Source organism: Bison bison, unplaced genomic scaffold, assembly GCF_000754665.1.
Source record: "Bison bison bison isolate TAMUID 2011002044 unplaced genomic scaffold, Bison_UMD1.0 scf7180017864181, whole genome shotgun sequence".
Classification (NCBI taxonomy): domain Eukaryota; kingdom Metazoa; phylum Chordata; class Mammalia; order Artiodactyla; family Bovidae; genus Bison; species Bison bison.
The window spans coordinates 2,449,247-2,462,665 of NW_011494753.1; the positions used below are offsets into that span (position 1 = coordinate 2,449,247).

At 49.8% G+C, this 13,419-nt stretch overlaps 1 protein-coding gene across 1 annotated transcript in view; it reads right to left on the bottom strand.

The window, feature by feature from the left end:
• Positions 1-13,419, bottom strand: part of TRPM1 (transient receptor potential cation channel, subfamily M, member 1) — a 116,811-nt gene that overhangs the window by 92,747 nt on the left and 10,645 nt on the right. The window contains exon 2 of the mRNA XM_010843394.1: positions 7,035-7,151. Coding sequence (XP_010841696.1) covers positions 7,035-7,151 — 117 coding nt within the window. The remainder of the gene's footprint in view (positions 1-7,034; positions 7,152-13,419) is intronic.

The following is a 13,419-nucleotide window of genomic DNA, read 5'->3' on the forward strand; positions in this document are numbered from 1 at the left end:
GGACCATCTTTCTTGTACTATTGAATAAAAAAACCTTCATAACAGGTCAAAGCTGACTGCAGTAAAGTTATGTGCATTTATGTGCGCTTAGTCAGTCGTGTCTGACTCTTTGCGACTCCATGGACTGTAGCCTACCAGGTTCCTCTGTCCATAGGATTTCTCAGGCAAGAATACTGGAGTAGGTTGCTGTTTCCTACTCTAGGGGATCTTCCCGACCCAGGGATAGAACTCAGATTTCCTGCACTGCAGGCAGATTCTTTACCTTCTGAGCCACCTGTCCTTCAGGCCTTGCTCAGTGCCTCCTTCCCTGGGGCCAACATAGAATAGGAGCCCCTGCCCTGAGGCTCTGCCCCTCCTGCTGCTGTTGTGCTTTCATTAGCTGGCACCTTATTCGGGTGACCCTGCTGGATGTCTGCCCCTGATGTTCTGATTTGCCATCACTGGCTCCTGAGCTCCAAGAGGTCCCAGGAGCATGCAGCAGGGCTAAGATGTCCTTGCTAGGGAAGGATGGCATGCACCTGGCTTTACTAAAACACCACGGTGGGTTTGCAGAGAACAAAGAATCATGACATACTTGCACCAACAACTTCCTAGCTGATCATAATGGTGTTTTGTTTGCCTTTCAGCCAGTGTTCTAAAAATTAAAACTGTGACATGTTACAAATTGTTGTTGTTGCTGTTTTTAATGGCATAAAACATATAGAAAGTAAGAAATTTTCTAGAAAAGTCCCATCCAAAACCAGCTCATCTTTCTGATGAGGAAACCAAGGCCCAGAGAGGTTAAGTGGCTTCCCTGTGGCCACACAGCAGAACTAGGATTTGCACTGAGGCCTCCCTGGCTCCAGGCTCTTTTCTAGCATTCTAGGCTGCTCTAGAGCTGAAGGTCAAGTGTGCCAGCGAGGCCCTACTGCTCAGGGTCACGTGAGCCTTTTCCAGACACTTACCTGCATTCAAAAGAGGAAATGTGTCTCAGGACACAGAAGGGCTGATGTGGGGAAAAGTATGACTTTTCTTAGCAGCTGAAAATCTCCTGGGGAGGGAATTTTGAAAGAGGCCAGGGGAGAGGGGCCGTGGTTCCAGGGAGGTGGGGGTCATCTGAGCTGCTTTCTAGGGATGGGGGTTCTGGTGAAGGGCTTGGTTTGTGGCTTGATCTGCTGTGTGCACTGAAGCACAGGCCAAAGGGTAAGGGGAGGTCAGAGGTCACAGGGCTGCCACTGCGTCCCCAGCCTTCCCCTTGAACTGCTCCAAAAATGGTGACATAAAAAGGGTTTTGGTGGGGTGCTCTGAGTTAAACGGAAGTTTCTTTCATGCAAGACTTATCAGAACCTTTAACATGGCGGTGTGCACTGTGAATCTCTAACAAGGGACGCCTTGGTCCCTCTGGTTTGGGGGCTGCTCTCTCCAGGCTGTTCTTGATGTTAGGCTTCACAGGGTCCTCTTGGGGGTCATGAAGCAACAGGACATCTTGGTTGCCTACAGCCCCTCCCAACCCATCAGAGATTTTGACTCAACCTTGTGATGGCTTTCCTTCATTCTCAGGCCAACTCAACAGAGCAACCAAATGTTTCCCCACCGGCCCGGCCAGACTCCTCCTGGAATGTACAGGGGTGCCTTGTTTGGAATGCCTTCCAAGGGTCTCTTGTTTGGCATCCCCTTTACACTGGGGTGGGGGTTGGCCTGCCAGAGTCATACCTCCCCTTGAGTATTTGCCCAAAGCAAGGGCGGCAGGCTGGTTGGACAACACAGCAGTCGTGGTGGGCTCGCCAGGTCTCAGCCCCTGCTCAGCCCAGGGGTGCCCCTCAGCCCAGCCTGGACCCAACATCAGCCCTGGGGGCCTGTGAGTTATCGGGCAATGTCAGACCTGCTCGCCCCTCCCGTACTCCCCCTCCAACTTCCTCAAACACAGACCCTGCAGCCCAACCAAATCCCTTTGGCTCCTGTCACCCTGGCAGCTTCTTTCCCGGGCCCTTTCTCTGATACTTTGGGGAGGGGGAGTGGCAGGGGCAAGGAGGGGCAATGTCCTTTGAGCAAGTGATTCCAAGCCCATTCCCTGCTCTCTCCCGCCCCCAGGGTTGGATGGCATCACTGACTCAATGGACATGAATTTGGGCAAACTCTGGGAAGCCTGGCGTGCTGCAGTCCATGGTGCTGCCAAGTCAGACACTACTTAGAGACTGAATAACAGCTCCCCCACCCAGGCCTCTCAGAGTGAAAGAACCAGGCCTGTGACCTTTCTGTGTCTGGGCTAAACGTGAGGGCTACCGAACAGTGAGGAGTCCAAGTGAACCAGAAACTAGGACCTGCAGGCAAGTGGGCTACCTGACAGGCCCCAGAGAGGGGCTGGACCCCCCATCCCTGGGAACACCTGTTGTCACGTAGGTGAAGGGTGACTGGACTGTCCACAGGCTGGGGGCCCCTGTGGCACCTTCTCCCAAACTCAAGGGCTCTCTGCCACATCACCCAGGCCCTTCTCCCATGGGTGGCTGCCTGGGGAACTCTGCTCAGGTTTGAACACGGGGTATGGAGCCTGTTCCTGGGCCTGGGGATCCCCAGAGCTCCATATTCACACAAAAGGGAACTCCCCTGCCCTGTTCAGATGCTAGAGAATCAGGTACCACAGCGCCTGGGGAAAGACAGGGCCCAGATTGAGTCTCCCCTGGCTCAGCTCTGCTCTGAGAATCTTCCTCAGCCTCAAAGGGGACCACAGCACCTGCTCCCTGGGGTAGTGGCAGGGATTAAAGGGGTCGTGTAGTCTCCTGGACCCTTGTATTCAAAGTGTGCCCTGAGCACGGGGCTGTAGACCGTAAGGGCTGCCACGAGGGCCACGCCAGTGCAGCTATTTGAAGGAGTCAATGGATGTCTGTTACAGTTAATAATTTTTTAAAACCTTAAGGCTTGAATTTTGTATCTCTTTTTAAAATTTCATCACTTAATAGTTCATTTGTATTGCATTCTATGAAAGTATCAGTCTATAATGGGTTGAAGATGTAACAATTGGCTATTCACAACAGTCAGATTTCAGGTTTTGTCCCACAGATGATGGGGCAACCGTGGAGCAACCGTGGAGAGACGGGTCGTGGTAGGAGTCTGTTACCTCTATGGCCTTCATGACAGAGGAGTGGGGAGCTGGGCCCCTCCTTGCTTGGGGATGGGGATGGTTTGGATTTACATATGGAATTCTGCTGGAGGAGGAAATGGCAACCAATGGCAACCCACTCCAGTATTCTTGCCTGGAGAATCCCATGGACAGAGGAGCCTGGCAAGCTACAGTCCATGGGGTCGCAAAGAGTCGAACACAACTGAGCAACTGAAGACACACGTACTTGGAATTCTGTAAGTGAATTCCAAATGCAGGCTATGCGGGTATGCATGACACCCTAGGTTCTAGCAATGCCCTCTGAGAAGTAGGGGAGGCAGAAACCCGTGGGGCACGGGATCTGGTCATAGTGCCAAAGGTCTGCCACCGCTGCTCAAGGTGAGGGGCGGCAGGATTGCAGGAGGTGAGACTGGTGGCAGTGACCCCAGCCTGCATGGTGACCTCGAGAAGGAGGCTCAGACAATCCTGGGGGCGGCTTTAAAGGAGTCCCTTCTCAGCCTGGCTTTGTAATGTGCTTTGCCCTCACTCACAATTCATCCTCCATGCGCGCAGCTGGGACAACCCCAGGTCAGGACACCCGGGTTTACCCTCACTGCCCCTGAGGCCTACTTTAAAGGTATTAGCACAGTTTTTGGTTCCCTTTTGTCTGGAATGTTCTCTCAGCTCTCTGAATAGCTGAATCCTTCTGAAACTGAAGGCATGAGTATAAATGCCAGCTATTTAGACACTATCTATAAATTAGATGGCCACCTACCCAGCCCTATCTTTCTCTATCCTACCCCTGTTTACTTCCTACCACATTCTGTTGTACTTCATCTCTTCCACTGAAATATCAGCTTCACAAAATCTAAGTCTTTGTCTATTCACAAGTCCTCACACTGTGTCTGGCATGGACTAAGCTTCCATGAACATTTGAATGAATTAAAGAAATAAAATCCTATGTTGTGACATTTGGAGAAGGCAATGCCACCCCACTCCAATACTCTTGCCTGGAAAATCCCATGGACTGGGGAGCCTGGTGGGCTGCCGTCTATGGGGTCGCACAGAGTCGGACACGACTGAAGCGACTTAGCAGCAGCAGCAGCTGTGATATTAAAAAGCAAGTATTAGCATATTTTTAAAAAAATCATGAAAACATGGTTCTGATTTCAATATCAGAGATACGGCTAATACAACAGATAAGCATAGACCCACAGTCCTGCTGTTACAGGTGTTTTGAATTTCCATATGTGCTTCGTATATTTTTATTCTCTTTAAAAAGAGGAAAGGAGGGGACGAGAGAGCACACTACAGATACAGCTAACCACCCCCACACTAAAGAAATATGTGTATTTATGTGGAATTTTCCTGTGTTCTAGAATTTCAATAAAGAGTATGCTTTCAGGGTTTGCTTTTTTATTCAGTGCATCCATGCTGAGATAACTGGCTTGGTTATTCAAGTGCTCTAGAATGTTCCATTGTGTGAATAAACAGAAGCTGATCCTTACCCTCCTAGATGGACTGTTTGGTTCTTTCTGATTTTCCACAGCACGCAATGCTGACGCGAGCATTGTGTACCTTCCCTTGAGTACATGGACTACAGTTTTTCAAGGTTGACTCTAAGATATAATCACTGGGCCAGACTATTATTTAGTTGTGTTTAAGACCTTGGCCGTGGACTCTAAATGTCCTCTGCATCTTTCAGCTAAAAAAATGTAGACGGAGACAAAAGTACAGACAAGGAGTTACACACAGAAACATTTTCTATTTCCCGTGTGAACACTTGAGGCTTTTTCAGGAAGAGAGACCGTTCTGCCAGGCAGCTGAGGATGGAGCTCCAGGGGCTCCAAAGTCCACCGAGTTTGGGTCATCGCCCAGGACTGCATGCCGGCCATCTCTGTCTGTCTAAGACCATAGGAAGAGCCTTAGAGGTGAGAAGAGCTGGCCAGACAAGGACTAAAGGCCAAATTTGCCTTTGGCAATGGAAGGTCCAGACGAGATGACCCCAGGGAGGTTGTGCATGCTGTACCTTGTGTTGGTCTTTTTCCCTTTGGGACCCCTGGTGTGTTTCAGTGAACACCAGGCAGAAGAATGTGGGTTTGGGTTAGGAAATAGGGACCTGGCCCTGAGCTAGTGATGTCAAAGGAGGAACAAGTGTGTAAAAAAATAGAATGGGCACAGTCCACTATCTGCCTGTGTGATTTTGGGGGTGTTTCCTAGCACCTCTTTAAAGAGTGGCTTCCTTAAAAGCCAGAGGTGTTGTTGTTCATTCTTCTGTCAGCAAGTGTACTTCTCAGTTCCAGACCCAAGGGTTGTAAATAGGGCAAACGATGACATTAAGACTTTTCACCTTAAGTGGCTTTTCTAGGAGTTTGGCACTGTCTGCTCAGAAATGAGAAGTGGGGCTGAGATCTTTGCTCTTGGACTTGTCACCGATGGCATGTCTCCTACAGCGAAGGTTGGGAGCGTGTCTATATTAGTTAGGTGCTTTTCAATCTTGAACAAAAGATGAGCACTTCCCCCTCCTCCCCTCTTGCCAAATTCCCTGAGTCTAGACCCCATCTATCACCATTTGGGACTTTCCCTGCTCCCATTCCCTCTCCAGCATGAGGCACAGGTCAAGAAGAGATATCATGTTCAAGAACAACAAAAGCCTGTTCCTTTTCAGAGTTTATCAGTGAGAACAGAGTGGACGCTTGGTTTGGGGAGAAGGGGTCACGTGGTCCCAGGTTGCACATGAGTCTCATTCCTGCCAAATGCTGTGGTGGGTTTTTGGATATTGATTTTGCACAAGACATGGGTGCTCACTGTCCCTGCAAAGAACACTGACTCATACACGCATAAAAGCAGAGAGATGCCCCCGCAGAGCCCCCAAAGGACGGATCTTTCCTATTTCTGAGACAAGTGAATTTTAACTCTTTATTTAGAAGAGAAAGCCTTTCATTTGTTTCATCTGAATCTTCAGGCTCATGGGATGTGAGAGACTGATCCATACCTGCCCACCCAGTTTGCAGCTGGGAGCCTGAAGCCTGGGGAGCCCCAAGATGACCCCTCTGCTTCCAGCCCAGGGGAAAGGCCTTTCCTGGCTCAAGTCCCAGGCCCTGGAGCCCGCCTGCATGTGGGTGCTATTGAGGGCTCGTGGGAAAGGGGTGTCCTCGCCGCCCACACAGGGCAGGCCCCTGTTTGTGCACTGTGGCACCTCTGCTGCCTCCCCTACTCCCTTCCCTCAGCGGGCATCCCCAGGGAAAACAGAGATTTCCCCCTCCCTGAGCCTCTGAGATGAGATGTCCAGAGGCCCCCAGAATGGCCCAGGCTGGGTTCCTGGCTGGGTCTCACCACCCTCTGAATGGTAAGGGTTAAGTGCTGGCCTGTCCAGGTCCCCTGAGTTCAAAGAATCATTTAAGGCCCTGGGTGCTCAGGCCCCCAGTCCAGTCACCTGGGAAAAGCACAGGTAGGGTTCAAGTCAGCACACCTCTTTGCAAGGCACTGGACGGGGCCCAGGGGCAGGCGCATCACAACCTCTTTCCATCAGTCTGCTTTGAGTCTCAGGAGCCCCCTGGCCCTCCCGGGGCCCTCTGAGGCATCTCTGATCTTCACTGAGGGTTCCCCAAAGTCCTCACAGTTATCCCGCAGACATGTGATGAGGAACGAAGGTGAACTTTGAGGCAAGACCCCGAGAGCTAAGGGGGTGACATTACAGTGGAGGAATGGAATGTGAGACCCACACTGTCTGCACGGCTCACACTCCTAGTAGCCTCCTCGAGAGCCGTGGGGGATATGTGCATGGTGGGGGCAGCTGGGAGGGGTGGGCGTTAGATATACTGGCATGAAGGGTGAGGAGCAGTCCTGACACAGGAGCTCTAGTCTCGGATGCCCACCTCCACCCCCCAGGCACTCTGAAAGAGGGCAGTGGGAGACCAGCATCCCCTCCTCACAGGCCCTCTGCCCGCCCACTCACCTTCTGTGACCCTGACGTGGAGCTCTTGAGTGAACCCCTCTTGAAGGAGCTGCTCATCTTCCTCACGGAGCCCATGAGCCTGCTTCTCGTGTCCTAGGATGGGTGGAGGCACAGTCCCTGTGGGGGCCCCCGAAGGGCTGGTCAAAGGGGTCCAGAGCCTGGTCAGCCCAGGAGGAGCAGGTGCGGATTCCAGCTGCCCTCTTTCCAGACTCCTGCCTTGGGGCTCCGGGGCGCTTCTATAACATCTGTAATCAGGCTTAATCCCTCCATCCCCCCAAGGTTTAGAGGGGGCAGATTTAGCAAATGGCGATTGAAAGTAAATCCACTTTGAGAAAGTGGTGGCTGCAAAGGGTGGTCACACGGGAGGGATTTGGGTGTGCAGAGCGGAAAGGCTCAGATGGGGGCAGACAGCCCACAGCTGCAGGGTGGGCCACCCCCACCAAGGGCAGCACCCAGATTCCCCAGTCTGGAAGTAAGACCAGCACCAAGGCCTGGCCCCTTGGGTCACAGCTCCTTCCCCCAGCTCCAGGCACGCTCTCTCTCCGCTGTTAACCTGCCGTCATGGCCTGTTACAGACATCCTTGTTGATGGTCTATCCAGTCTGGGTTGGGGCTCAGAGTGTTCTGTGAGTGCCTCTCTGTCATGGCTATTTCAGGAGTGCCGGTCTGGCCCCCCACAAAAGGGCTCAGTTTCTTAAGGGAGATGGGTTGTAAGTTCTGGCCCAGAGCTCCAGGTGGGCACGTGGTGGGTGTTCCCCATGGGGTGCTCTGTGTCAGCATCATCACCCATCCGGCTCTCTCCTCTGTGGGCACAGGTGTCATCACTCCCTGCAAACGTGGATAGTCTGTCCTCTTGAACCCAAAGACTGAGCCTCAGAGGACAGTGACATATTCCCAAGGTCATAGGTGAATTTTTTAAGGACAGACAGGCTTTAGCTCAATAAATAAATGGTAGCTGCTGGAGCCTGCACAGCACTCTAAGCTGGACTCTCTGCTTTGGCATTTCCTTTTCCTATTAACCTCAACATGTGTGTGTTAGTCGCTCAGTCATGTCCCATTCTTTGCTACCCCATGGACTATAGCCTGCCAGGCTCCTCTGTCCATTGGATTCTCCAGACAAGACTACTGAAATGGGTAGCCATTCCCTTCTCCGGGGGATCTTCCTGACCCATGGATCAAACCCATGTATCCTGCATTGCAGGCGGATTCTTTATCATCTGAGCCACCAGGGAAGCCCTAACCTTGTTAACCTTTAGTGAATTGTGAACTGCTGCAATCACTGCTGAAATCTGAGACTCACTCATCCTGACCCCTCTCTGGCTTCCCCTTGAGAAGGAATCCTGGAGCAGGACCACCCCAAATACCAGAGGATAGAAGGGAGACAAGGAGGGGGGCTGCAGGAAAAAAGGGGATGGGTAGGGAGAATGAGGAACAGGCCAGTGTGTTGAGTCAGACTCCTGGGGTATCACACACTCCTTCTTGCCCCAGGAGGTTGCTTGACCTCGGAGACAGGACCTCTTCCTCTTAGGGGGCTTAGGAGCTTGGGGAGGCCCAACTCTGGCATCTCTTCAATACACTCCCCACTCTCTCAGTGTGGACAAAGCTCCCGGGAAAGGGATGGTCTAAGCCGTACAGGAATGTGGGAGAAGGCTCCAGGCCAAGGGAGCAGTCGGGAAGAGGGAGTGAAGGGGGGAAGGGGGGTGTATGTGGGGGGATGTCTGGAAAGAGGAAGAGCCAGGAAGCATAGGTGGCTGGAAGTGGGGTCAATGTGCAGTGGGGATCGTGGAGGCCCTGGAAGCCTCCTAAGGAGCTATAGGGTTCGCTGAGCCATATGGCCTGATTTGCAGTTGAAAAGGACCCCTGTGGTCCCTGGGAGGGCTAGCTGGGGGGGCCAGGGCAGAAGGGGAGCCCAGTCATTTAGAATGCAGGAGCAGGGTGGTGAGTGGTGGTCTGACCCTGAAGATACAGTGACAGCAGAGCTGAGGGGCTGTGTGAAGGACCAGGCCTGGGGATGACAGGGCGGGAGTGGGGACGGAGTAGAGAAAAGTCAATGTGTAGCAGGCTCAGGACCACAGCTATTGGAAGGCTGGAGTTGCCCTGGGTGACACAGAGAAGCCTGTGGGTGAAATGGTTTTGGAGAGACAATCCAGGACTTGGTGTTGCTAAGCCCTAGCCCTTTTTTTTTTTTCTTCAGCTGTGCCTTGCATCATGTGGGATCTTAGTTCTCTGACCAGGGATCAAATCCAGACCCCCTGCACTGGAAGCACAGAGTCTTAACCACTGGACCTACCAGGGAAGTCCCCCAATAGCATTTTCAGTCCTAATTCTCCCTAGTCTTGCAGAAGCATTGGGTGCCACATCCCCATATTGCCCAAGAGTTCTGCCTCGTGCGTGCGTGCTAAGTCGCTCAGTCGTGTCCAACTCTTTGCAACCCTATGAACTGCAGCCCACCAGACTCCTCTGTCCATGGGATTCTCCAGGCAAGACTACTGGAGTAGGTTGCCATTTACTTCTCCAGGGGATCGTCCCAACCCAGGGATCAAACCCACATCCCTTATGTCTCCTGCATTGGCAGGTGGGTTCTTTACCACTAGCACCACATGGGAAGCCCCAGTGAGAAAAAAATCCCCATCAAATTGCTAAAGAAATAACAAAACACCCATCAATAAACCTAGCAACAAGTTTGTAAGTTCAGTGTGAGGAAATGATAGAATTTTACTGAAGAACATGAAAGGAGATTTTGACAAAATGTATATTCTCATTCATTGCTGCAGTACTTTTTGGAAGTCAAACTAGCTATACTATTCAAATAAATAAATAAAATACATTTAATATATTATTTTAAAAGTACACTTATTTGTTGACTAGTAACTCCTCTATGGGCTCTCTCTCACAGAAATTGAAGCTCTATGTAATGTAAAGATATATATCTTTTTTTTTTTTTTGCAGTTTCATTGTGACTCTTAGCTAAGAGTAATCGGTTTCCATTCAAGGGAGGAGCAAGGGTATGATTCTGGTAACACCAGCATCTATGTATCTTTTCTATATGTATATGTATGGGCTTCCCTGGTGGCTCAGACAGTAAAGAATCTGCCCGCAATGCAGGAGACCCTGGTTCAATCCCTGCATCGGGAAGATCTCTTGGGGGAGGGCTTGGCCACCCACTCCAGTATTCTTGCCTGGAGAACTCCATGAACAGAGGAGCCTGGAGGGCTACAGTCTATGGGGTCGCAAAGAGTCAGACACGACTGAGCAAATAACACTTTCTTATATACGTATACATACACATATGTATACATATGTATATATCTGTATACATATTAAATACACATTTATGTGTATATAAGGGGCTTCCCTGGTGGCTCAGAGGTTAAAGCATCTGCCTGCAATGCGGGAGACCTGGGTTTGATCCCTGAGTCGGGGAGATCCCTTGGGGAACAAAATGGCAACCTACTCCAGTATTCTTGCCTGGAGAATCACATGGAATGAGGAGCCTGGTAGGCTATGGTCCACAGGGTCCCAAAGAGTTGGACATGACTGAGCTACTTCACTTTCACTTTCATGTGTATATAAATATATATATATATATATATATTTAAAGATGTTAACTACAGCATTTTTGGTAGTAGCAAAAAAACTGGAAACAAAATCAGTGTCATTCAAAGGAGAAATAAGTAAATCATGGTACAATATGCATACCATCATTAAAATAACCTTTGTATGGGTTTTTCTGGTTGTTGTCATGGCAACTGTCAACCCTCTTGGACTGGTGGGTGTGTCCTTTAGAGAATGTGTCACAGTGAGCCTATGATGAGGCTAAAGCTTTACTGCAGGTTGCCAACTTGGACCTAGTTGGTTCCAACCAGCTTTTATTTTTGTTTTTTGGGGGTTTTTTGCAGCTTCATTCTGACTCTTAGCTAAGAGTAATTAGTTTCAATTTGAGGGAGGGGCAGGGGTATGATTCTGGTAACACCAGCATCTGTGTATCTTTCCTATTAAGTAATTTTTGCAGAGAGAAGCCCTCTAGCCTCTGACTTGGGTGGATGAGCTTGACCCCTAAGGTTCCCTGAGCCATGGGAGGAGAGGTCCCGAGTACTTCACATCCCCTGTGTCCTGGATCCAGAATGGATCTCGTACCCTGGGCTGTGCCTGGGGTTCCCACATCCATGGGGCTCATGGATTCAACCTCTCCAGACAGCAACTTCACCTCCTGCTGAAACCATGCAATCCAAATTGGTCTCTTAACTGAGATCACACACCTGGCCTCAAGACTTAATGGAACTCAGGTCCTTGATGTCTCTGGAGGATTGAGTGACAGACACAGTGATAGGTAATAAGTGCATTTATTTAGAGAGAAACACACTCCTCATAAAGAGTGTGGGCCATCTCTGAAGACAACAGCCCTTGGTTACTGGGTTGTCAGTTTTTATAGGAGTGGTTAATTTCATAGGCTAATGAGTGGGAGGACTATTCAAGCTATTTGGGGGAGGGGTGGGGATTTCCAGAAATTGGTCCACTGCCCATTTTTTTACCTTAATGGTTGGCCTTGGGAATGTCACAGCATCTGTGTGTGTGTCATTTAGCTAATGTGTTACAGTGAGCATATACTGAGGCTTAAGGTCTAGTAGAGTTGACCCATTTGCCATCTTTGACTTTGTTGTTGCTGTTCAGTCTCTCGGGACACGTCCAACTCTTTGCGACCCCATGGACTATAGCACACCACGTTTCCCTGTCTTTCACTATCTCCTGGAGTTTGCTCAAACTCATATCCATTGAGTTGGTGATGTTTGTTTCTAATCAGTTTATGTTGTGCCCTTGGGCTCTGTCATTATTTTAAAGGTTGTACCCTCTCCCCCTTCCCTCCTGGTTTTACTACCAGGAGAGGGACGGGAAGTCATTTGAGGGGTGAAGGAGACAACCTGGAGATTCAGTTGCTTCTTAGGCTGACTTGCAGCTGCTGCTGATTTCATATTTTCCCAAAGGATCTCAGATGCCCCCCAATACTGACATTCCTGGGGTCACTGGGGGAAAATCAGCCTGTGTGCTTCCCACTGAAGGCAGCTAGGTTTTAGCTTCCCCAGCCTTGCTGAATCAAGGTCAGCAGTCAGCCCAGCTGTTTTCCTGCTTCCCAAATGTCCTGGGCATTTCTCAAGGGCTGTCCAATATTCTGCTGAGCTCTTTGTCACTTAGGGATAATGCCTTTGTCATCCATTTACTGTCATTTTAGCTGAGTTTGGGGAGGGAACAGAGGTTAATGCAACTTTCAATTCAGTATGTTTAACCAGAGGTCCATATTAGATTAAAAGAGATTAGGGAAGTGGGGAATTGGAAAAGAGAAAGTCAGAAGAAAAACACTGCATTTAAAGAATACTCGAGTTTTTTATAATAATGAATGCTGAAGAGACGCCACTAATGTAAACATGTGTGTCTGTGTGTATGTGTAAAAAATGATAATGCTTATTATCTCAGATTCTTGAGATTTCAGGTGCTATTTATTTTCTTTTTCAAAGATTTTTGGAGGGGAAAAAATTTTACATAGGCAAAGAAATTTGTTTGGTACAGAAAGCCAATGGCTGCTTCTATGAATATTCAAAATCCATTTCTTGGCCATCTACCTTCAAGACACATTTGTCCACATGGACGCAAATGCCTGAGTAAGATTCTCGGAGCAGTTCTCTCAGGGTTACTTGAAATGCTGCCTTCCGGGTTTGAAGTCTTAAAACTTCCTGCTGAATAAAACATAAGTCCCAACTTTTAGGTTTTGAATATTTTTTAAGTCAGCAGTGTGTTCCTTGGCTTGTCAGGACTCAGAAAGTCTTCACTGGCTTGGGGCCAGTGAGGGAAAATGTCTCCTCATGGCAGCACCCAAAGGATGGTCAAGGCTGCAAGTTTGGCAAGACAGCTCTTCCCAGGTGGGAGCAGCTTGAGAATGGCCGGGAAACCTGCTGCTAACACAGAGCCTAGGAGAGCCCATGTCCTTACATGTGCCGGGAGATACCTGTGCTTTCCAAAATCTCCAGACCCCAAAGAGTGGAAAGAATTAACTTCCCTCTAAGCCCAAATGTTATTACTCCTGCCCCATTCACCAGGCTTACGCATCCTGCATTGGGGTGCATCCTAAATCGGGATTAAAGGCAAAAGTGCAGGGCCAGGCAAAGCTGAGACCCTAAACGTAAGCCCAGATGATCACCTGTATTGAGAGTGCAGCCCAGGACAGCGGGGTGACTTTTGTCCTCCCTGTGGCCCATCTGGTCACCCTCCTGTCCACGTGTCACAGGGAAGACAGGTGGCCCTGCCCTCTGCCAAAGCCTGCCTACTTCTCGACAGAAGACCTGGCAGCTGTGAGCCTTTGGGAATGTTTATTTCCCACAGCATGAAAAGCCCCA